Source organism: Geotrypetes seraphini, chromosome 4 (assembly GCF_902459505.1).
Source record: "Geotrypetes seraphini chromosome 4, aGeoSer1.1, whole genome shotgun sequence".
NCBI classification, from domain to species: Eukaryota; Metazoa; Chordata; class Amphibia; order Gymnophiona; family Dermophiidae; genus Geotrypetes; species Geotrypetes seraphini.
The window spans coordinates 64,170,038-64,193,933 of NC_047087.1; the positions used below are offsets into that span (position 1 = coordinate 64,170,038).

Sequence of the window (23,896 nt, forward strand, 5' to 3'; positions counted from 1 at the left end):
CGAGGGTGAAATACTCATGTGGATTAAAAACTGGCTGAAGCATAGGAAACAGAGAGTGGGGGTAAATGGACAATACTCAGACTGGAAAAGCATCACCAGTGGGGTGCCGCAAGGCTCGGTGCTTGGACCCGTGCTCATCAACATCTTTATAAACGATCTGGACATAGGTACGACAAGCAAGGTGATTAAATTTGCAGACGATACAAAGTTATTCAGAGTAGTGAAGACGCAGGGGGATTGCGAAGATCTGCAACGTGACATAATCAGGCTCGAGGAATAGGCATCGACATGGTAGATGAGGTTCAATGTGGACTAGTGTAAAGTGATACATGTCGGTAACAAAAATCTCATGCACAAATACAGGATGTTCGGGGCGGTACTTGGAGACACCTCCCAGGAAAGGGACTTAGGAGTTCTGATCGACAAGTCGATAAAGCCATGCACGCAATGTGCGGCGGTGGCGAAAAGGGCGAACAGAATGCTAGGAATGATAAAGAAGGGGTCATGAACAGATTAGAGAAGGTTATCATGCTGCTGTACCGGGCCATGGTGCACCCTCACCTGGAGTACTGCATCTAGCACTGGTCGCCGTACATGAAGAAGGACATGGTACTACTTGAAAGGGTCCAGAGAAAAGTGACTAAAATGGTTAAGGGGCTGGAGGAGTTGCCATACAGTGAGAGATTGGAGAAACTGGGCCTCTTCTCCCTTGAAAAGAGGAGATTGAGAGGGGACATGATCAAAACATTCAAGGTACTGAAGGGGATAGACTTAGTAGATAAGGACAGATTGTTCACCCTCTCCAAGGTGGGGAGAACGAGAGGGCACTCTCTAAAGTTGAAAGGGGATAGATTCCGTACAAACATAAGGAAGTTCTTCTTTACCCAGAGAGTGGTGGAAAACTGGAATGCTCTTCCGGAGTCTGTCATAGGGGAAAACACCCTCCAGGGATTCAAGACAAAGTTAAACAAGTTCCTGCTAAACAAGGACGTACGCTAATAGGGATAGTCTTAGTCAGAGTGCTGGTCATAGACCAGAGGGCCGTTGTGTGAGTGGACTGCTGGGCATGATGGACCACTGGTCTGACCCAGCAGTGGCAATTCTTATGTTCTTATGTTCAAGCAAATTTGTGAGGCAAGATATCTCTCGGCTGAACCCATGCTGGCTCCATCTCATTAAATCATGTTTGTCTACGTGTTCCACAATTTTATTTTTTATAATCATTTCTATCATTTTGCCTGGCACCAAAGTGAGGCTTACTGTTCTGTAATTTCCCAGATCTCTGTCAGCCTAGCTATCGCTACCATTCAGCATTTTTAGTTGGCATTACTTATGTCAGCGAAGGCCTATGGGAAATTATATCAATCTGAATCTGGCATGGGAATGCAGATAGACCCTGAGGGCAGGGAGACTGTTTTAAGTATCCCTGATATGTTTCAAGTAGCCCTGATTGAATCATGATTAGCTAAAAGGTGTTAATGTCTGATTAAGAGGGTGCTTAGGACAATGGGTCCAGGTGCACATCAAGAAGATAGGCTGCTTGAATGGGACAAAGAAGCCAGAGACTAATCCCATCTACCATGCCTGCAAGTATCACACCCTCTTTAGCAATTAAATTAACCATTGTTTCAACCAGTTTACAAATTCTAAACAGAAAGATACTGGGACATACAATAGTTTCTAAACACAGAATAAGATTCCAAGCTATAAAAGCCTCCTCTCTGCTCTATCAATCTATCTATCTATTTCTGGGCTCTTGGGTCTTGGCTCTCTTTCTCTCTCTCTCTGGCCGATCTCTGGAACCTGAAGCTTGGACCATCACCCCATCCCCCTTTTCTCTCTCTCTGCCTTTCCCTGGAACTTCACGCTTCCTTCTGGACTCTGTAAGGCAGGGAAACTGCTTTGCTCTCTAATTAATTGTAATGCTTAATTGTAATGCCTATGAATACTACTTTTCTGTAAGACTATTTCTATAATATATTCTTTATGCAATCACCTCTGGCTGTGCCTCTTTGATTCTACTTCCTGGTGAGTCATCTGTGAGGGAACTGAACCTGGGACCTGGCGTTTGTCAGGGCGCCTCTCACTTAACCCCTACCACCTAATATTGTGGGGGCCACTAACAAACCTGACAATCTCCCCTGAAACCCTTTTTAAAAATTGGTGTAACATTGGCCACCCTCCAATCTTCAGGTACTACAAACAATTTTAATGACAGGTTACAGATCACTAACAGCAGGTCAACAATTTCATGTTTGAGTTCTTTTAGTATCCTGGGATGTATACCATCCGGTCCTGGCAATTTATCTCCTTTTAACTTGTCACTTTGGCTCAGTACATTGTCCATATTCACCGAGATTTCACCCTTGAAAACCATTTCTGGTTCAAGTAGATCTCTTACATCTTCTTCTGTAAAGACCGAAGCAAAGAATTAATTCAGTCTTTCCGCTATGGCCTTATCCTCCCTGAGCACCCTTTTTGCTCATTGGTCATCCAACAGTCCTACAGATTCCCTCACAGATTTTCTGCTTCTGATGGACCTAAAAAAATTGCTATGAGTTTTAGATCATATCTTTCTCAGTAATGGCTCAAGGCAAGTTACATTCAATTGCAGTAGGTATTTTTCATATACCTGGAGGGCTTATATTTTTAAGTTTTGTAACTGAGGCAATGGAGGGTTAAGTGACTTTCCAAGATCTCAAACAACATCAGTGGGATTTGAGTCCTTGCTTCCCTAGTTCTCAGCTGGCTGCTCTAACCATGTTTGGTAATCAAACTAAAGGCTAGTGGAGCTGAAGCTGGTGGCCCTTCACAATCTCCCAAAACATTGCTAGGTAAATTATTTTATGGTTGTAGTGCAGTGACATATTGCAATAATAAGGGAAATCAGAATGGAGGGGGGATTCAAACTTTTTCACATCACTATATTCCTAGTTGTTACTTTTTAATATTATTTTAATATGCATATTAGTATATATATATTATGTACAGTGTTATATTTTCTTTCCAGTTATATAAAATAATTTAACTTCTTGATTTTTAAATATAATTTGGCATAATTTTCAAAAATTGCTTATCTTTGCACAGCCCACCACCACATGCCAGCCCAGCCCAAACCAACTGCTGCTCAGAACACTTCATGACTTATACGTTTGCTTTCCTGACTTAGAGGGAACATTGATCCTCACATATCCATGGGCTCCCTCTTCCTATCTTCCCTCCTTCTAGACCAAGAATAAGGTTAAGGATAATGGTTATGTATTTGATATACCACATTTCTGTGGTACAAGCAAAGTGGTTTACATATGATATACAGGTATTTTTTCTGTCCTTAGTGGGCTCACAGTCTAAGTTTTTATGCATTCTTTCATCCTTCTCCAGGTTTCTCATCCAGGCATCCTTCTCCTTCCTTCTCCCTCTCGCTTCAGACACTCTCTCCTCCTTCTTCATCCATTCTCTCTTCTTGCTTTTTTTTGTGGACGATACTGTAAACTGGATAGTGGGAAAAGTAGTAACTACTAAGATCTTCTTGCAGTTTGCTTGGATCATAATGGCACAGTGGAGTTTTTAGTGATGTTACTGGCTGGACTGTTCTGTGGATCTGACAGACTTTTTCAAAGGTATACACAAGCAGCCTAAATCGCATCCCCTTCAAACTCAACCCTCTTCTATGTTCCACATGATCCCATTGTAGTCCCAGGGACCAAGGGAAACAAAGTAGCATGTAGCAAGAATGTAATCATTTATGCACATATGTCCACATACGCACATAAATGACTAGGATACCAGTATTTACATGAATTCTTGATAACTCTAGACAGCTCATTATAGAATTTCTTTCTTGGGGGGTAATTCTACAAGATGACACCTAGCTGTAGTTAGCAAGATGGCATGCAAATGGAGATACAGACTAGATATATTCCATGTATTTAAAAAGGAGGAAGGAAGACCAAATGGCAGCTGGCGTAAGTTTATTATTATTATTAGGAATTTTTTTATATACCGCCTATCAAGGTTATCTAAGCGGTTTTTACAATCAGGTACTCAAGCATTTTCCCTCTCTGTCCCAGTGGGCTCACAATCTATCTAACGTACCTGGAGCTATGGAGGATTAAGTGACTTGCCCAGGGTCACAAGGAGCAGCGCGGGGTTTGAACCCACAACCCCAGGGTGCTGAGGCTGTAGATCCAACCACTGCACCACACACTCCTCCTAATTAACAAGTGAGGTGAAGGAAACTAAAAGAGCTAAAAGAGAATCCTTCAGAAAGTTGAAGAAGGATCTGACAAAAAATAATTGTAAACAGCACAAGGAATGGCAAGTCAAATGCAAAGCGCTAATAAAGAATACAAAGTGACCTTGAAAAGAAGATTGTGCTGGAAGCAAAAACACACAGTATAATCTTTTTTTGGTATATTAAAAGCAAGAAGCCAGGAATAGAATCAGTTGGGCCGCTAGATGACCAAGGAAATAAAAGGAGCTCTCAGAGATGAAAAGGTCATAATGGAGAGATTAAATGAATTATTTGCTTTGGTCTACATTGAAGAAGATCAGGGAATATTACTGGTGCCAGAAATGGTATTCAATTCTGATGAACCAGAGAAACTCAAATAAATCTCTATAACACTGCAAAATATAATCGGTCATTTGATAAAATAAACAGTAGCAAATCACCTGGACCAGATGGTATACATCCCAGAGTGCTGATAGAATTTAAAAATGAATTTGCAGAGCTACTGTTATTAATTTGTAATTTTGCGTTAAAATCCAGCATAGTACTGGAAGATTGGAGGGTGGCCAATTTGTTGCCAATTTTTAAAAGGGTTCCAGAGATGATCTGGGAAATTATAGATTGGTGAGTCTGATGTTGGTGCTAGGCAAAATGGTAGAGACTATTATAAAGAACAAAATGACAAAACATAAGCATGGATTAATGAGAGACAGCCAACATGGATTTAATAATAATAATAATACATTTATTCTTTTATACTGCCATTACCCAAGAGTTCTAGGCGGTTTACACCATAAGAAACTGAACAATCAGCAAAGTCCATACATATCATAGGATAAAACCAGAATTAAAGGTTAAAAAAAGTAATTACAATCTTAAAAAGACCTAATTAAGTGATAAATTTGTCAAACAAAGCAGACTTTACTAGTTTTCGAAAAGAACAGTACGACAAGGGAAATCTTGCCTCACCAATCTACAAAGGTAAAAAAAAGGAATTTAATGACTGAAATATGTTAACTTTGGGAAATGTATATAGCAGATGTCTTTGTACTGTGTTCAAAAGAAAAGGAAATGCATTTCTGGTTTTATTTCTCCAGTACTAAAGTACTTACTGATCCTTGCTGTGGCTGGTGGGGATCCCCAAGTACCGTATTTTCACGCATATAACGCGCGCGTTATACGTGTTTTTACCTACCGCGCATACCCCTCGCGCGTTATATGCGTGAGCGCGGTATACAAAAGTTTTAAAACATAGTTCCCACCCCGCCCGACGCCCGATTCACCCCCCCCAGCAGGACCGCTCGCACCCCCACCCCGAACGACCGCTCGCACGCGCTCCCACCCGCACCCGCATCCACGATCGGAGCAAGAGGGAGCCCAAGCCCTCTTGCCCGGCCGACTCCCCGACGTCCGATACATCCCCCCCCCGGCAGGACCACTCGCACCCCCACCCCGAACGACCGCTTGCACGCGTTCCCACCCGCACCCGCATCCACGATCGGAGCAAGAGGGAGCCCAAGCCCTCTTGCCCGGCCGACTCCCCGACGTCCGATACATCCCCCCCCCCCCGGCAGGACCACTCGCACCCCCACCCCGAACGACCGCTCGCACGCGCTCCCACCCGCACCCGCATCCACGATCGGAGCAAGAGGGAGCCCAAGCCCTCTTGCCCGGCCGACTCCCCGACGTCCGATACATCCCCCCCCCCGGCAGGACCACTCGCACCCCCACCCCGAAGGACCGCCGACTTCCCGACAATATCGGGCCAGAAGGGAGCCCAAACCCTCCTGGCCACGGCGACCCCCTAACCCCACCCCGCACTACATTACGGGCAGGAGGGATCCCAGGCCCTCCTGCCCTCGACGCAAACCCCCCTCCCTCCCAACGACCGCCCCCCCCAAGAACCTCCGACCGCCCCCCAGCCGACCCGCGATCCCCCTGGCGACCCCCACGACCCCCCCACCCCCCTTCCCCGTACCTTTGGTAGTTGGCCGGACAGACGGGAGCCAAACCCGCCTGTCCGGCAGGCAGCCAACGAAGGAATGAGGCCGGATTGGCCCATCCATCCTAAAGCTCCGCCTACTGGTGGGGCCTAAGGCGCGTGGGCCAATCAGAATAGGCCCTGGAGCCTTAGGTCCCACCTGGGGGCGCGGCCTGAGGCACATGGGCCCAACCCGACCATGTGCCTCAGGCCGCGCCCCCAGGTGGGACCTAAGGCTCCAGGGCCTATTCTGATTGGCCCACGCGCCTTAGGCCCCACCAGTAGGCGGAGCTTTAGGATGGATGGGCCAATCCGGCCTCATTCCTTCGTTGGCTGCCTTCCGGACAGGCGGGTTTGGCTCCCGTCTGTCCGGCCAACTACCAAAGGTACGGGGAAGGGGGGTGGGGGGGTCGTGGGGGTCGCCAGGGGGGTCGCGGGTCGGCTGGGGGAGCGGTCGGAGGTTCTTGGGGGGGGGCGGTCGTTGGGGTGGGGGGGGGTTTGCGTCGAGGGCAGGAGGGCCTGGGATCCCTCCTGCCCGTAATGTAGTACGGGGTGGGGTTAGGGGGTCGCCGTGGCCAGGAGGGTTTGGGCTCCCTTCTGGCCCAACTACCAAAGGTACGGGGAAGGGGGGTGGGGGGGTCGGGGGGGTCGCCAGGGGGGGTCGCGGGTCGGCTGGGGGGGCGGTCGGAGGTTCTTGGGGGGGGCAGTCGTTGGGGGGAGGGGGGGTTGCGTTGAGGGCAGGAGGGCCTGGGATCCCTCCTGCCCGTAATGTAGTGCGGGGTGGGGTTAGGGGGTCGCCGTGGCCAGGAGGATTTGGGCTCCCTCCTGGCCCGATATTGTTGGGGAGTCGGCGGTCCTTCGGGGGGAGGGATGTATCGGACGTCGGGGGGGGGGCATCAGGCTTTCAGGATGGGGACAGACCTTCAAGGGGGGACAGTGCACGGAAGTCAGGGGGGGTGAACGGAGAGTCGGAAAGTCAGGGCGGGCGAAAGGAGCGTCGGGCAGCATGCGCGGTATACCCGTGAGCGCGGTATACCAAAGTTTTTGTACATATCATCGTGATTTCTGCGCGCTATACCCGTGTGCGCGTTTTATACGGGTGCGCGTTATTTGCGTGAAAATACGGTACCACCTGTTGAGGACCTCCTCCAAAGATGACCAGAATTCCTCTCCACCAAGCATAGCAGTCGCTGGCAGCATCCCTGAGCCACTGAGATGCCAGCATCTGTGACTCAGGGACGCTACTGCTGCCTGCCAAGCTTGGCAAAAGGGACCCTGGCCACCTTCAGAGCAAGTCCTCAACTGATATAGCTTGGGGGGTCTTCGTCAGTTGGAGTATTTATATTTTATATTTACATTAGAGGCTCTTGCAGAGACCCATTTACAAAGTATGCATTCTTCCCAATTAATATTTCCAAATTAATAAAGTGTTTTTGCTTATTTTTAAATGGGTCTCTACCAGATCCTTTAATTCAGCAGCATAATTAAATGAAATAACTACTTCTGAAGTTTATAGGGACGGGCAGGAACGGATTCAATTCCTTGCAGGGACAGGCAGGGATAAATTTGATTCCAAAAGGGACGGGTTTGATTTCCAGGGGGACAGACAGGGATGGGTTTGATTCCAGTAGGGTTGGGCAGGAACGGCCTTGTTTTCTGTCCCCATGCAACTCTGTAGTCTGGAGTAGCCTGGTGGGCGATATAGTGAACCAGGCCCATATCCTACTCTACCTACTATATTTATGATGGAAAATCAGCCCACCTAAACCCATTAGGGCTATTGGGGTGGTAGACAGGTGGGTATAGTAAGCTTTGGTGGAGTTTTGGAGGGCTTACCCTACAGCATAAGGGGGTTGTAGTGAAATGTATACCTAGCACCCTTTATGTGAAGTACAATGCAGTGCCCCCCCCTAAGGTGCCCCACTGCTCTGTTGGCATGTCTGTATGGCCAGTCCATTAAAATGCTGGCCCCTCCCACATCCAAATGGGCTTGATTTGGATCTATTGCATTTGGACATTTTGATTTTCGAAAATGGACCTCTTAACCACCAGAACATCTAGACAAGTCATTTTTGAGAAAGAAAAAAAAGAGACATCTTGTGACTTCAAAAATGGTCGTTTTCCTGACCTGACTTTTGGACGTCCTTGCGGAAACATTGAAAGTCAGACATAGACATCCTATTGAAAATGCCGTTCCATATGTATATATTTATGTGCTCCCTGTCCCACCAAATATTTACCTCATTAAGGGCCCCTTTTACAAAGCCGTGATAGCAATTTCCCAGCTGCAAATGCATCACAGCCCATTCAATTCCTATGAGCTTCAGTGCATTTGCTGCAGGAGAATCACTACAGTGGCTTTGTAAAAAAGGCCCTAAGTTTTAGAGTGTTCTGATTTAAAACAAACCTAAATAAGCTAGATTAAATAACATTTTTGGAAGCTGTAATTTACAGTAGAACTACATTCCTACCTTTCCTTATTTGTGGTTCCTGCTTTCATCTTGCCTTCTTTTACAGAGGACAACTTTCAAACTACTTCTAGCCTGCAAAGTTTACAGCAATTCTCATAGGGAAAAATCTGCTTGTGAAAAGTAAAATGCATTCATGAATTTCCACTGAAATATGTATAAAAGCATCTATGAAAAAATATAAATAAATTATACACACAGTGCAATCCCTGCCTCAACAATACCTATTCTCTAGGGATAAAAATTATGCCCAAAAATTCCTTTGAAAACCGCCTTTTCAATAAATGTTACTATTTGATATTCTAAGAAATATTAAGCTTTGCTATTTATATCTGAATAATTATCAAAAACATATTTGGTAGATTTAATTTACTCTAAAAGAAACCTGAAGACGTAGGTAACATGAATGTCTCTCAGAAGGTTACAAAACAAGCAATGTCTTTGATTACACAAAGGGTGTGCCTACACAATCATTACAGATTGATGGTTATGCTTCAGGCATCAGATCTATCTCAATAGTTATAGGGAGCAATTTCAGGAAAGGTGTCTAACCAACAAGCCAAAACATGTAGACTGTCAGCTGACAGGATTTGTAGAATGGCTGTCGTCAATATATCATTCTAGAAGATTCACCTTTGAGTTAACGGACACACTGAAATATAACTTTTCATAACAAAAGAAAGCCTAAACAGTTTCAGTGCAAAAGAATTCCAGTAATCAAGATGAAATATAAATGCATACTGCTTTTCTTAATAATCAGACTCCAAGGGATCAATTTTCAGAAGGCTTAGGTGTCTATCATATGGACTTAAAGACTGAGAATCTAAATAAGAAGTCTAAATTCACTAGGGCCTGGATGCACTAAAAATGGTCACTCTAGCCGAGTGGGTCGCTGTGGGCGGATTCATTATCCGATTTTAAAATGGTGATCAATGTATGTCCAACTTTGCATGTAAATTAGTTTCACGGAGGTTGGCCGTAATCCCACCCTACCAATTGCTGGAAAAGTGACTTTCACACATGCACAGAGCCGACAGGGAATGCCTGAACAGCCAAGCAGCAGGAGAAGCCTCCTGCTGCTCAGCTGTTCAGGGCAAGAAGACTTTTTTTTTTTTTTAATGGACACAGATGCTCTGCTTGTGTTACACAGGCACAATACCTGTCCCCTGGAAGTCCATAGCTGTGTACAAGACAGACATGTTACCTACAGCAGCTCAGCCAACTGACTTTCCTCCTACTATGGAGAAAGTAGAGGAGCCAGAGCGACAATGTCCAATATATTTTTTAAAAAAGCACATCCTCTCCAGAAATGTCAAGGGTTTAAGGAGAAACCTATAAGAAAGTGAAAAGAACTACTAAGAAAATACAGAATTTGCTATAAATAGAAACATGAAGGCAGATAAAGGCCAAATGGCCCATCTAATCTGCCTATTCCCAGGCTTTCTTGAATTCAGACAGTGTCTGCCTCTCCACCACCTCTTCTGGGAGACTGTTCCACACATCTATTACTCTTTCTGTAAAAAATAGTATTTCCTTAGATTACTCCTGAGCCTATCACCTCTTAATTTCATCCTATGCCCTCTCATTCCAGAGCTTTCTTTCAAATGAAAGAGACTTGACATGCGCATTTCCATCGCGTAGGTATTTAAACGTTTCTATCATAACTCCCCTCTCCCACCTTTCCTCCAAAGTATGCAGATTGAGATATTTAAGTCTGTTTCCATACGCCTTATGATGAAAACCACGCACCATTTTAGTAGCTTTCCTCTTAACCGACGCCATCCTTTTTATATCTTTTTGAAGGTGCAGCCTCCAGAATTGTACACAATATTCTAAATGAGGTCTTACCAACAGGGCCGGATTAAAGGATAGGCACAGGCCTAGGGCCCAAAATGATCAGGGAGGACCACTGCTGGAACACCCCCCCCATTCTGCCGCTGCTGCTTTTCTTAACCAGCAGCAGCGGCAGCAAACCTTTAAATCAAGTGTCCAACCTGCGGCCCAGCTTGTGCTTCCACGCAAGTCCCAACATGGCCTTTTCCCTTCCTTTCTTCTGCACCTCCCTCCAGCGCGTGCTTCATTTCTGGCCGGCTCCCTTGTTGCCTATTCAAAGCCACGGGCATTGGCTCCTCTTGTGATCTGCAGCTGCGTCTGAAGCATTCCCTCTGATGTTACGGCATCAATACCTTCTTTTTCTTACTGGCCATACCTCTCCCTATGCACCCTAGCATCCTTCTAGTTTTCGCTGTCAACTTTTCAACCTTTTTTGTTCACCTTAAGATTACCACATACAATCACACCCAAGTCCTGCTCCTCTTACGTATAAAATTTCTTCACCCCTAAACCGTACCATTCCCTCAGGTTTTTGCAACCCAAATGCAAGACCTTGCATTTCTTAGCATTAAATCTTAGCTTCCCCATTTCAGACCATTCTTCAAGATTCGAACCTCCTCATGTTATTCACACCATCAAGGGTGTCTATTTTATTGCAAATTACGGTATCATACGCAAAGAGGCAAATCTTACCTGATAGCCCTTCAGCAATATCGCTTACAAAAATGTTAAAAAGAACAGGCCCAAGAACCATAGGAATATGATGACAGGCTCTTCATATGCAGCACTAGTAGAGAAATAGAAACTGCAATGCAAAATATCAGAGAAGAACATTTGCCAGTGCTGACGCATTCAAATTTCTAAATTCAGAATAAATTATGTATTTTTTACCTTTTTGGCTGAGCATTTTCTCTCGCACCATAATTCAAAATCGTGAGCAACAGACTTTCCTGCCTCAATCACCTCAAGACCCAGGCAATCAGGTTTGAGGAACCACTATATATAAAGACAAACTACAGACCTCACAGCATACCCTGAAGAATGTCACAGCACAAGGGTTGAAACATTGGTTCTACATACCCAAAGGTGGCAAGACTGGAAAACTGTATTACGGTAATCATTTTCTTTCTCCATTCGCTTTAGTCCCAATGATTCTCTTCTGTTTTTCTCTATTTTCCTAATTCTCTTACAGAGTATCCTGTCCATTTGACAAGTCTTCTCACTCCATGCTCTCCACCAATCTTTCCTCTGCATCCCTCATCTGTCCTTTTTTCTGTGTTCCTCTATCCTTTTCATGTGTTCCTCTTCTCAGTATCCCTATCCACTCCATGTCCAGTTTGCACCTTTTTGTCCTTGTCCCTCTTTGTAGGTTCCCTCCATGCCTAGTATCTTTTCTCTGTGTCCCTGTCCCATCCCCTCTTTTTTCCCTCCTAAGGGATCCCCAACCTACGGCCAGCATCTCTCCCTCTCTCCTCCTACCCCACTGTAATTTAGCATCTTTCTTCTTTCCTTCTCTCTCCCCCCCCCCCCTTAGTCTGGCATTTCTGTCTCCTCTTCCTTCTCTCCCTCCCTCATAGTCTGGCATCTCTCTCCTCCTCCCTCCCTTGTGGTCTGGCATCTCTCTCCTCTCCTTCCTTACCTCCTCATCCAAATCTGATATTTCTCTCCTTTCTTTCCCTTCTACTTGTTGCTCTGGCATATGTTTTCTCTCTTTTCCTTCCCTCCCCAATATGGTCTGGTCTCTCTTTTTCCTTCTGTTCTCCTCTCCCCACGATTTGGCTTTTCTCCTCCCTTCCCCCTGCCCTGCGATTTGGTATCTTTCTCCCTTACCTCTCTCCCCCCCAAGTCAGTGCAGTCTTTTTCTCCACTCCTTCCCACTGCTAGATCCAGTATCTCTCTCTCCCTTCTCCTCCCTGCATGCTACAGCTTTTACCCTTCTGGACTGGTGTCGGCAAAATCAGTCAGCTTAAACATGTTGCCTTCGGTGGCTAAGAAGCTTTTCCTCTGTTGAAACTTCCTGTCTTTGCAGAGACCAGATACTGCAGCAGTGGGAAAACTTCTGGGCCACCAAAGTTAGCTTGTTTAAGCTGACTGACACTGCCGGCGCCTGTCTGGAAGATTAAAGCTGCAGCATGGGGAAGGGAGAAGGGTGGTTTCAAACCAGCTGATTGGCAATCCTAGACATGGGACCCCTGGAAGTGCAGCACCCTGTGTGGTCGCACCTCTCACCTCTGCCTAAGACTGACCCTGTCTGTTCCCCTCTCCTCCTAGTCCAATCTTTCTCTCCCCTCTGCACCCATCAAGTCTAGTACCTCTCTTCCTCTGCTTCCCTACCAATCAGTTTAGCATCTCTCCATATGCTTTCCCCACCGCACGGATCTGGCATTGCTTCCCCCCATCATTGGGCCTCCATAGGTTTACCATATGGCTCCAGAAAAAGAAGGATGGATTAAGACATCCCAGTTTTACTTCCATTGAAAGTAGGATTGCCAGATTTCCTCTGAAAAAAGAGGACGTCTGGCCCTGCCCCCAGTCCCGCCTCCAGCTCCGCCCTGTTCCTCCCCAGCCCCACAAATCTCCCCAAGCTCGAAGGCTGCATTTAGAAACCTTTGCACATGTGCAGATATCAACACAATGACATCATATGCAAGCACCCATGCATATGACAACATCACAGTGCTGGTCACACATTCGCAAAGGCATCCAGATGTGACCTCTGAGCTCAGGATTTCCAAAATCCAGACAAACTGCTGGATTTTAGAAATCCCTCCAGGCTCCTGGACAGTCCTCTAAAAGAAGGACATGTCCGGGTTTTCCCGGATGTATGGCAACCCTAATTGAAAGCAATGGAAGTAAAACCTGGATGTCTCAATCTGTCCTCTTTTTTTTTCTGGAACCATATGATAATCCTAGGCCTCCATGCTACTGTACGGATCATGACAACAACAGCCTAAAATGTACTGAGCAGTAGGGCCTTTCCTCTGCCTTGTCCTGCCTCTCTGATGCAACTTCCTGTGGGTGGGATACAACAGAGGAAAGGCCCCACTGGCCAGTGTGACAGCTTTTAGGCTGTCTATGCTGTGATCCCTGCTGCAGCATGTGGAGGACCAGTGGGCAGAGGATGGGGGAGAAGAGATGCAAGACCCAGGTGCAGAGGGGAGGATGGGAATCAGATTTGTGAAGCTTCAGGTAGCCCCTACCATTGGGCAGTCCTCAACATTTTGCTGAGCTTACTCAATAGTAGCTATGCCCTTGCCCAAAATGAACACAGATTCATAGGATAAAATACACATTTTTCTCTGCCTCCTGACTATAATTCATCCACCTACCCCAAAGCAGATCACAAGCCCAATGCTACAGAATCAAAGCAGGGACAATTTCAGATGATCTGAGAGAGAGGAAGGGATCGCAGGTTAGTAGTAGTTATGGATAGGCAGATTGGATAAGCCCTTTGATCTTTATGTATCTATTGAATTCAAAACAGTGTGGGACATTCACGTTAGGGCAGGGGTGTCAAACTCAATCACATAAGAGGCCGAAATCTAAAATGCAGGCTGAGTCACGGGCCACATTTTTTATTAAGATACTTAGGCCTAGATTCACTAAACTCACCGATCTGGATCATCGTTGGGCGATCTGTGGCTGAGTTTTGCTGAGCAACCGATTCACTACAGCTTCAGCATGCAAATGATCGATCGGACGCACGCCCACAAGCGATCCCACGGATCGCTGTAGAGCGATCGAGACGCATGCGCAGATTATCCTTGTTGGTTGTAGATGCCATTTGCACATGCATTTGCTCTTTGCACAAGCGAGCTCAAAATAAAAGGGGGGTGGGGCTACAGTTTGCTTGTCCTACGAGTGGACATTTTAAAGGAATGATTTTTGTGCAGCCAGAGGAACAGAACACACTTTAAAACCATGAGTTAAAACCGCAGTTTAAAACCACGCTAGAAAACAAATGCTAGAAAATTCTTTTTTACGCAGAGGGTGGTGGACACATGGAATGCGCTTCCGGAGGAAGTGATAGGCCAGAACTCTGTACAGGGGTTCAAGAAGGGTTTGGATAGGTTCCTGGAGGATAAAGGGATAGAGGGGTACAGATAGAACTTGAGGTAGGTTATAAAAGTGGTCAGAAACCACTTCACAGGTCGCAGACCTGATGGGCCGCCGCGGGAGCGGACCGCTGGGCGAGATGGACCTCGGTCTGACCCAGTGGAGGCAACTTCTTATGTTCTTATGTTCTTATATGCATATGTATAGATATTTTACAGTTTTGCAGTTTTATATTTTTTATTTTGATGTTGGGGTTCTAACCTTGATACTGGGATTTCAGAGAGCAGGAGCAGGAGAGTTGGCAAGGGCAGTAAGCAACTGGTCCTCAGAAGTCGCTTCATTTCGGATCTGCAAACCCATTTGGTGTTTCTTCTTCTGCTTAGTGAATCGATGCCTTCCTATGTATGCATGCCATTTCCCCTCATTTGCATGAGCGGATCGGATCGGGTGAGAGATTGATCGGGCAGAAGGTTAGTGAATTGGGTCGGGGTCAGGAAACGATCGCAAACTGGCCGGGACTCGATCGGTGAGTTTAGTTAATCTAGGCCTTAGTCTTAGTAGAAATATAGGGTTTCCTCTCTTTTAGGTCCTAGTTCACACTTGCTATCTAACACCAGCTCTGACAGGGCACACATTTCAAATCTGACATATTGTAATCACAAAATAGAAAATAATTTTTTTTTTTCTACCTTTTGTTGTCTAGTCATTATTCAAATCATAATAGTCCCAGGCTCTGGTTTCTCTTTGTCTTCTGATAACTCGCTTGCCAGGGTCTCCTGCCCATTTATCGTTTTTTTTCTTTTTCGGTGCTAACTATCCATCTTCTATCTCTGTCCTCCCCTTCCATTTCCCTTCCCTCCCCTGGAAGTCTGGCATCTTTCCTTTTCTTCATCTCCATCCCTGCAGCTGCAGCGATGGACCCTACCAACCCAGATCTACCATCTCTCCTTTTCTCAACTACCCTTTCATTCAGCATCCCTCCCTCCTTCCCCACCACCCCAGAATCCACCATATCTTCCTTTCTCTTTCCAAATATCCTTCTATCCAGTATCTCTAATCCCACACACACACATCATCCCTTGTGTCCAACTTCTCTCCCTTCCTGTTCCTTCCCTCCATCCCATTGTCCACCATCTCTCTCCCTCTCCTCTGTTTTTAGAACCATTATTTCTTCCCCTCCCCCCAACCTCAGTCCAGCATAGGCACATCTCTTGTGAACCCCCTTCCCTCCCTCCTTCCTTCCCTCTGTGTACTTCTACACCAAGGTCCCGTTCCCCCCCCCCAAGGCCTGCATATTTTCCACCTTCTTTCTAGCGTCCTCCGGCTTCCCAGTCTCACCTTCAAAGCAGCCTGCAGAGGATCACCAGTTGGCAGTAGCAATCTTAGCAGGCTGCCGTCGACCTCCATAGCATGTTCCCTCTGCTGCGGTCCCGCCCTCTCCTCTCGGGTATGGGACCACGGTAGAGGAATGTGCAGCAGAGGACGACAGCAGCCTACTAGGATCACTACAACTGAACGGCGATCTTCTGCAGGGTACTTTGAAGATGAGACCGGGAAGCCGGGAGAGAGATGATGGATAATGGGATGGATGGAGAGAAGGAACAGAAAGGGTATTTTCTCACGGGCCAAATCTAATTACACTGTGGGCCAAATTTGGCCCTTGGGCCTGAGTTTGACACCCCTGTCTTAGGGAGAGGAGTAGACAGTGGATGCTGCAGATGGGCAGACTGGATGGGCCCTTTATCTGTCATGTTTCTTTGCATACCTCCAGTCATTTTCTTAAATGGATGCAGTTTCCTAAACTGGTCAGCAGGTGGCAGCAGAACATGATAACAGAATCTAACTGTACAACAATAATGGAACAGAAAATTACTGCTATGACAGGATTGAGCATTGGGCCAGAGGACTAACAGAAAAAGTGAAGGGACTATCTTTATTTTCCCAAAGTAAACCTGAGAATTGACAAGGGAAACTAAAAGACTATGGTGCTTATTTTGGGAGGTTTTAGATTTTCATAGTAATTATGGACCAAAGAACATGCATCTGATATGGGGGGGGGGGGGGGGTTAGGCAGGCTTAAAATATAGATGCTCATTCCTCATGTAGCCCCTGGGTCTCCTATAGTACCCTGTGGCTGGTTATGTGCACAGGACGTGGGCCAGAAGGACACTCTCAGGTAATGGAGAGTAAACAGGACATAAAGAAAATTACCCCTTTACCAGTATATTCAGGGTTCTAGGACGCTGATCACCAGTGTTATATGCATAGAAGTAGCCTGTTGCTTAGAGAAATTCTCTGCCAGCTCCCACAAAACTATTAACCAGAGAAAGACAAACTGTTTCTCCCTACTCCCTTCCCCTTCTGATTCTGCTCTCTGTACTTTTCTCTACACTTTTCATCAAGCTGAAAAAACTCTTTCAAAATAGCCAATAGTAGCTCTCTGCTTTTGGCAGTGGGAGGGGTCCACACTGTGTACATGACATCCTTCCAGGCCCATCTGCCTGCTGAATCTCTGCACTTAGATTCAGTAAACACAGAGAGAGATTTAGGAAACACTTTGAAAGATGCAATGAATATGGGAATCACCCTCCTCACACTCAAGACAGAATGGGAAAAAGGGTCTCTGTCTATGCTTATTTTTTTCTGGTCTAACCTGGCCAATGATAATGTCGCTGTACTCTATTAGAGCAACTTTGAGTTGGATCGGTGCTCACGGAGTCTTTGAGGCTACGTTTATAATTGTGATAACTGATTGCCCCCCTAATCAGTAATACTGTATTACTTTTGTGTTTACAAGCCAGCTGTATTTTGTTTTGTGTGTGAATACTGTCACACAGCTATCCCCTGCTCTGACCGGCAGGCGGCTTAGCTGGGCTGAATCCTGACCTGTCGGCTTCCCCAGGAAAGAGGATGGCTTTTCAGGTAAAACAGACCTTGCAGGACTAGGACTCCACTTCTCAGTAAAAGTCCTATCAGGCTTTCTGATGAACTTATTCTGATATGGCACTCTCTGCTGATATGGCTCATACCTTTCCTGTTCTACCTCACTGTCTGAGGGGTAGTCAGCCAATTCCCTATCCTTACTTTTAACCTGGTCAGCTCTCCTGACCAGGGACCGTCCTCTGCTTTTATCCATTACAGGGACAAAGCTGGCTATGGGTTTGTCACAATATGTCGAGAGTTAGACCAACTACTGGAACAATTAGGGGGTCCTTTTGACAGAATCAGTAACTGTTTGCACTTATCCTGTGATACCAAGAAACATAACATAGGAGCATACCTAGGGTTACCAGATGGCTGGATTTCCCCGAACATGTCCTTTCTTTGAGGATTGTCAGGAGTCCGGGCAACTTTTTAATTGTACAACTTTGGTCCGGGAAACCTGGTCATCTAGTAACACTATAGCAGCTTGCGCACCTATCCAGAGTCCTTCACCCACACCTATCCAGAGTCATCGTCCCCTGATCATGGAGTCCTCCCTCTCCCCCACGAGATCTGGTGGTTGCTCACCCAGCACTGCTGTAACTTTTGGCCATCAGCAACGTGAGTGAAGTAAACACGCTGCCTTCGGTGACTTGGAACCTTTCTCTCTGCTACTGCTTTCTGTTTCCACATAGGCAAGAAGCAGTAGCAGAGGGAAAGCTTCTGAGTCACCAAAGGTAGCATGTTTGATTCACTCACATGCCGATGGCCAAAGAATTACAGCAGTGCTGAGTGAGCAAGCACCTGATCCCATGCAGGGGGAGGAGAGGTACATAGCATGCGGAGGGTAAGAAAGATGTTGGGCCATGGGGATGGGAAGACCTCTAGGGGCAGATAAAGATGGCAAACCACAGGAGGGGGAAAGGAAGGAGATATCAGACCACTGGATGGGGAAGGAGGACCAAGGAAAGGAAGGTGGAGGGTCTAAGGCAAGAGGAAGGGAAGGAAAACACAAAGAGATGCCAGACCACAAAAGGGGGAGAAGGGAAAAGAAGGAGGGGTGAGAGATGCCAGACTGTGTGAACAAGAGGATAAAGATCCCAGAGCATAGGAGGAGGAAAGGGGAAAGACAGATGTCAGACCACAGGAGAGGGAAAGAGAGGGAGGAAAAAGTATAAAGGGATGGAGGGGAAGGGGCGAGAGAGGGAGGACACGGTGCACAGAGATGGGAGCTAAAATTATTATATTGCCTACCTAGTGTTGTAAATAAACTTGCTCTGTAAAATAAAATTCTAGTTCTTCCTTAAATGCTCTAAGTATCTGTTCTTAATTATACAGTGCTGGATTCCGGAACTTGGTTGCAGTGAGGATAGCCGTGTGAGTGCTGAGCTCCTCCCCTGGTTGCTCTTGTAGTCTATTTTTCAGCATTTAAAAATGGTTTCCTCTCAGAAGAAAGATACTTAAGCAGCATGGCATCAGGGAAACAAACTTGGCTTGAGGCAGCTTTTGCTGCTGCAGGTACAAGCAAAAGGTCAAAGCTGGACCCCACTACTCCTTCAAAAGTCCCATTACCAAAGGACTCTATGGACATGTTAGAACAGCTCATGAAAAGGATGAAATGTGTACAAGATATGTTACAGGACAATTCAGTGAAGTTGGCCTCAGTACAGGAAGAAATGGTTAACCTTACTAAGCAGGTACAGATTTCTAATACAAGACTGGAAAGCTGTGAAAATAGGGTGGAAGCATGTGAAACCAAGTTGGTCCAATGCCAGGCTGATCATAAGATCATCCTAACTAAGTCTGTCAAAATAATTAGAAGATTTAAATAGTAGGGGACGGAGGAAAAATGCCAGGTAAATTGGTTTACCTGAGGGAATGGAGGGTCTAGATGCCATAAAAGTTTTGGAGGTTTTCATACCAAAAGTGCTTTTAGTTCAGTTTTCTCAGCCATTGGAAATGGAAAGGGCTCATAGAGTCCCATCAAGAAGGATAAATGGTCAAAAAGGCCCCAGACCACTGATTTTTAAATTACTGTGCTTTCAACAAGCAGTGGAAATCTTAAGAATAGCCAAAGAAAAAAGAAATTTAAAGTGGCAGGAGTCGAGAGTTCTGCTCCTACCCGACTTTTCAAAAACAACAGCTGATCTAAGGAAGAAGTTTTTGTTACTCCAATCACAGTTGAAACAGATGGTAGCACAGTATGGGTTAATGTATCCAGTGGTTATGAAGGTCACCCATGCTAATAAAACCATTCAATACGAGGACCCTGATAAATTACAAGCATACATCAGCCAGTTTTCTGAAGAGATGTCATAACTTTAAGGATGCTGGTGGATAAATTTTATACATCTTTTGAATATTATTTTATTTATTTATTTTATTTTTGATTCGGTTTATGTTTAATTTTTATGATAGGATGGCTGTTTATGCTCTAACATGTGAATTGCTGCAGTTGGAAACGCTTCATCACCATGGTTACTTGAGTGTTCTAGGCAGAAACTGTCATTTTGATATGGTTCAGGAGCAATTCTAAACCGGTTTAGAATGTTATCGGGGTTTTAAAACTGGCTACATGGGATGGGCCAAAAGATATGACAGCACCGGAAACGGAAGTGTAGCTTGAGAAGCACGTTCTTGTGTAGATTTCTGCAGTACATCATAACACCTTTGAACTGAGTTCTTTCATCAATGGAGTGGGGTGGCAGAACCAGCATGCAATAAGATATTTATTCTGTCAAAGCAAACCTGCTGTCTGCCAGCCTGAATCCAGCTGCCCGCAATCAAGATTTGAGTCCCTGAGTGATCAGTCGGAAGGGAAGAGCTCTGGCTCCATGGACGAAGAGCAGCTAGACACAGCCGAGATTGCGTTCCAGATCAAAGAACAGCTGCTGAAGCACAATATCGGGCAACGCGTGTTTGGGCACTGCGTCCTGGGGCTCTCGCAGGGGTCTGTCAGCGAAATCCTTGCAAGACCTAAACTGTGGTGCAAACTGACAGTGAAAGGGAAAGAGCCGTTCATTAAAATAAAACAATTTTTGTCCGATGAGCAAAATGTCTTGGCTCTGAGAACCAGGTCCGGCAGTGAGATGTTAAAATTGAACACAGAAGGTAACAGCAACTTGAAACTTCTTTTGAAACGAACAAAAGATAACTTAAGATGTCATCATTTATCAAGACAGCTGATCTAATGACCAAGAGGTAGAGGCATGAAGCATAAGCAGGAATCAGAACTTTAGACGGGCAGTTTTCAAAACTATTTATATAAAGATATAAATATAAAGGTCACAGGGCAGGAAGCATTTGGATTGTCTCTGGACACCTAGAGACTTGTTATGCTTATCCATGGAATTGTTTTGAAGCATGAATGTAGATTATTTCGGGTTTATAAGTTTATATATACTAGAAGTATGAATGCCAAATAGGCTAATATGTTTCTGGGTTTAGTGAATACAAGGTGGATTAAATTGTATGCAAGTTGAATGGATTAAAGGGATGAATCGGGTTTTGGGGAGTTTAAAATTAATTTCATAATTGCTGGGATACTAATATTTTAAAACTATTGGTTTCATATATTTCTACCTGATATAATATAATATATAAAAGTAGTTTCAATGCGCGGACGTCAATGTGCTGTCACATTGATGTCCACACATGTGCGGATGTCCTCCAGCCACAGCCCTGAACCTCCTATTACTGCCGGTGGGGAGGTGCTGCAGAAGGAGAGGTGAGCAGAGACACCGGCGAGGAGAGGTGCAGGCTGACTGACTATAGGACGTGTCTCTCATTGCAAGAGGCACATCCTGTAAGCCAGGGGTGTCCAATGTCGGTCCTCGAGGGCTGCAGTCCAGTCGGGTTTTCAGGATTTCTCCAATGAATATGCATTGAAAGCAGTGCATGCAAATAGATCTCATGCATATTCATTGGGGAAATCCTGAAAACCCGACTGGACTGCGGCCCTCGAGGACCGACATTGGACACCCCTGCTGTAAGCAGTCAGCTGGCACCTCTCCTCCTCGCCAGAATCTCGCGGCACACTAGTACAGTTTGCTTTACACTGCTCTAGTGGGTTACACTGAGGCAGGTTTGGATTGTGACCTTTTTCTTTTAACACTTTGGACTGGGTCCTTGAAAGGGAAGAGTCTGGATCATTGAGAAGTGGTGATAGGACATTTCCCTTTTGATTGAGAGAGGTGTTTTGTGTGGATACAAATTCTGAACTGTAAATATCAAGTTACTAGTTTATGAATTGTTTGTTGAGTTCCTGTTAGTAAAGCAAGTTGAAGAAAATCACTCTGATAGCTTTTACTGAAAATAATATTGTGTGCCTAGGAAAGAGCAGCCTTTGGCCTAAAGGGATTTAACTAGGCCCGAAAACATAACTTTATTTTGTAAATCCAGGTCGTGAGTGCCTGACCCAAAGAGCTAGCTGGTGCCCCATGACTGTGAGCGAGACCAGGGTTACAATATTTTTTTACATTATTTGTATTGTTGATAGCTGTCTTCTGGCTTTTAGATGGTTGGTATTTGGTTTTAAAAATCTGGTGCATAGGGATAAAATGGATCATGTGACAGATAACATGTTCTAATCCAGGGGTAGGGAACTCCAGTCCTCGAGAGCCTATTCCAGTCGGGATTTCAGGATTCCCCCAATGAATATGCATTGAAAACAGTGCATGCAAATAGATCTCCTGAAAATAGAAATCCTGAAAAACCGACTGGAATACAGCTCTCGAGGACCAGAGTTCCCTACCCCTATATCTAATCTTTAATAGAAGTCCCTTTAAGCTACTCCTCGGCAGTTCGTCATCCGAACAGGACGCTTTTCTATGTGTGCTTCTTTTTTTTTTTTTGGGGGGGGGGAGCAGAAATAGCAGCCAATGCTCTACAAACAGCAAAATGCTTCCTTTCCCCTTCCCTTCTTGAATTTCTGTATGTTAGGGCAGCAGCATTGCCGGTACGAATTTTAATTGCTGCTGAATTCTGAAACCAACCAGGAAGACTCTAAGAAACACCTCCTCTAAAATAAACATAAATTCAGGACTGCACGTTTCGCAAGATACCCGTCTTTTCAGGCACAGACCGCAGGCATCCCCCCTCTCCCTCCGGCTCCGCCTTTCGAGAGAAGGCGAAGACCGCTAAGTCACGTGCTAGCGAGCGATTGCTTCTGTCTGAGCAGCGGGGCACGGACGGGTCCTCAGGTACAGTTGAACTGTGTTGGTGGTCGACGCTCAGGGCTGTTCGGGCCGCCGAGGCCGCTGATTGGCTGTTCGGAATAGCCTGGCCTCTTCCGCCCCTCTCCGGCCAGCGTGATTTGTGGTGGTGTTCAGGTACCTGTTGTTTGTATTGCTTTGGCAATCTTGTGAGCGTGTGTTGGCCGTTCTGGTCTCGGCTCCTTGTCCGGCGCTCTTTTCCTGCGATATGCTCGGGAGACATGGTCTCCGGTACTCGCTCCTTCTTTTATCTCGGGATCACTGTGTGCTCGCTGTTCTTGCCCGGTGTCGGCTTCCTCCCTGTCCCCGGGAGTCGGTGGCGTTCATCTTATAAAACTCCATCCTTGAGGCCACCCGTCGTGCTGGGTGAGTACGGCCGGAACCCTCCGCCTCCTGACTTTTCCTTCATATGGTGATTACCTGAATCGTTTTTCTTGTCGCTGGTTTTCTTATTTATTTATTAGATACTTATTTATTTATTAGATACTTCGAGCATTAGTATATTCTGCCTTCCAGACATTGCCCCCTTTTCCTATCCGTTTAGACTGGTATTCAGTGATTGTTATGTATGCCTTATAGTGTTGTGCCGGTATATCAGAGAGATTGGCTTGGGGCAGAGGGGCTCGGATCAGCTTTTGTGCCTTCTTTGATGGCTGTTGAGGTTGGATCTCAAAAATAAAATATCTTCATTTTTTAAATAGACCATTATTATGGTTTTCTTTCTGGGTTAGGAGTTCTTTTTAAAAGAGCCTATTATATAAATATGTATTGGCTGTCTCCGCGCCCCCAACCCCCGAAAAAAAACCCCCAAAACAGTTTTTCTTCCCAATTCATGGCCAATTAGCCCGTGGTCTTTCTTTCATCCAGTTCAGTTAAGCTAACAGCTGCTGAGTAACAACTCTTGGAAGGAGGAAAGAAAAAGAATGACTATTTTTCTTTAAACTGTGTACTATGTTAACTTTTCTGAAAGATAGGCCTATGCTGTTAATAAGTAGGTGAATATGTTTCTCTTAAGCTTTAACTGTAGCATATACGGTATACTGTTATCTCTCACATGACCAGCTTTGGTGTTGATGGACTTTGCTGCCCAGTTCTTGTGACATTCTCATGAGTATTCTTGATTTTTGATAAGGGTTTCTTAATTGTCGTTTCTCTTTCCCTCCCTCCTCCCTCTCCCCCAAAGTAGCATAAA

At 45.5% G+C, this 23,896-nt stretch overlaps 1 protein-coding gene across 2 annotated transcripts in view; it reads left to right on the forward strand.

Annotated features, from left to right (window-relative positions):
* Positions 1-22,820: 22,820 nt before the first annotated feature.
* PLA2G15 (phospholipase A2 group XV) overlaps positions 22,821-23,896 on the forward strand; it is an 80,371-nt gene continuing 79,295 nt past the window's right edge. The window contains exon 1 of one of the 2 annotated variants that reach the window (XM_033940733.1): positions 22,821-23,070. In XM_033940733.1, coding sequence (XP_033796624.1) covers positions 22,926-23,070 — 145 coding nt within the window. In that variant the 5' untranslated portion in view covers positions 22,821-22,925. Of the gene's footprint in view, positions 23,071-23,667; positions 23,696-23,896 lie in introns of those variants that run through there. The other variant, XM_033940734.1, reaches the window with a different exon arrangement.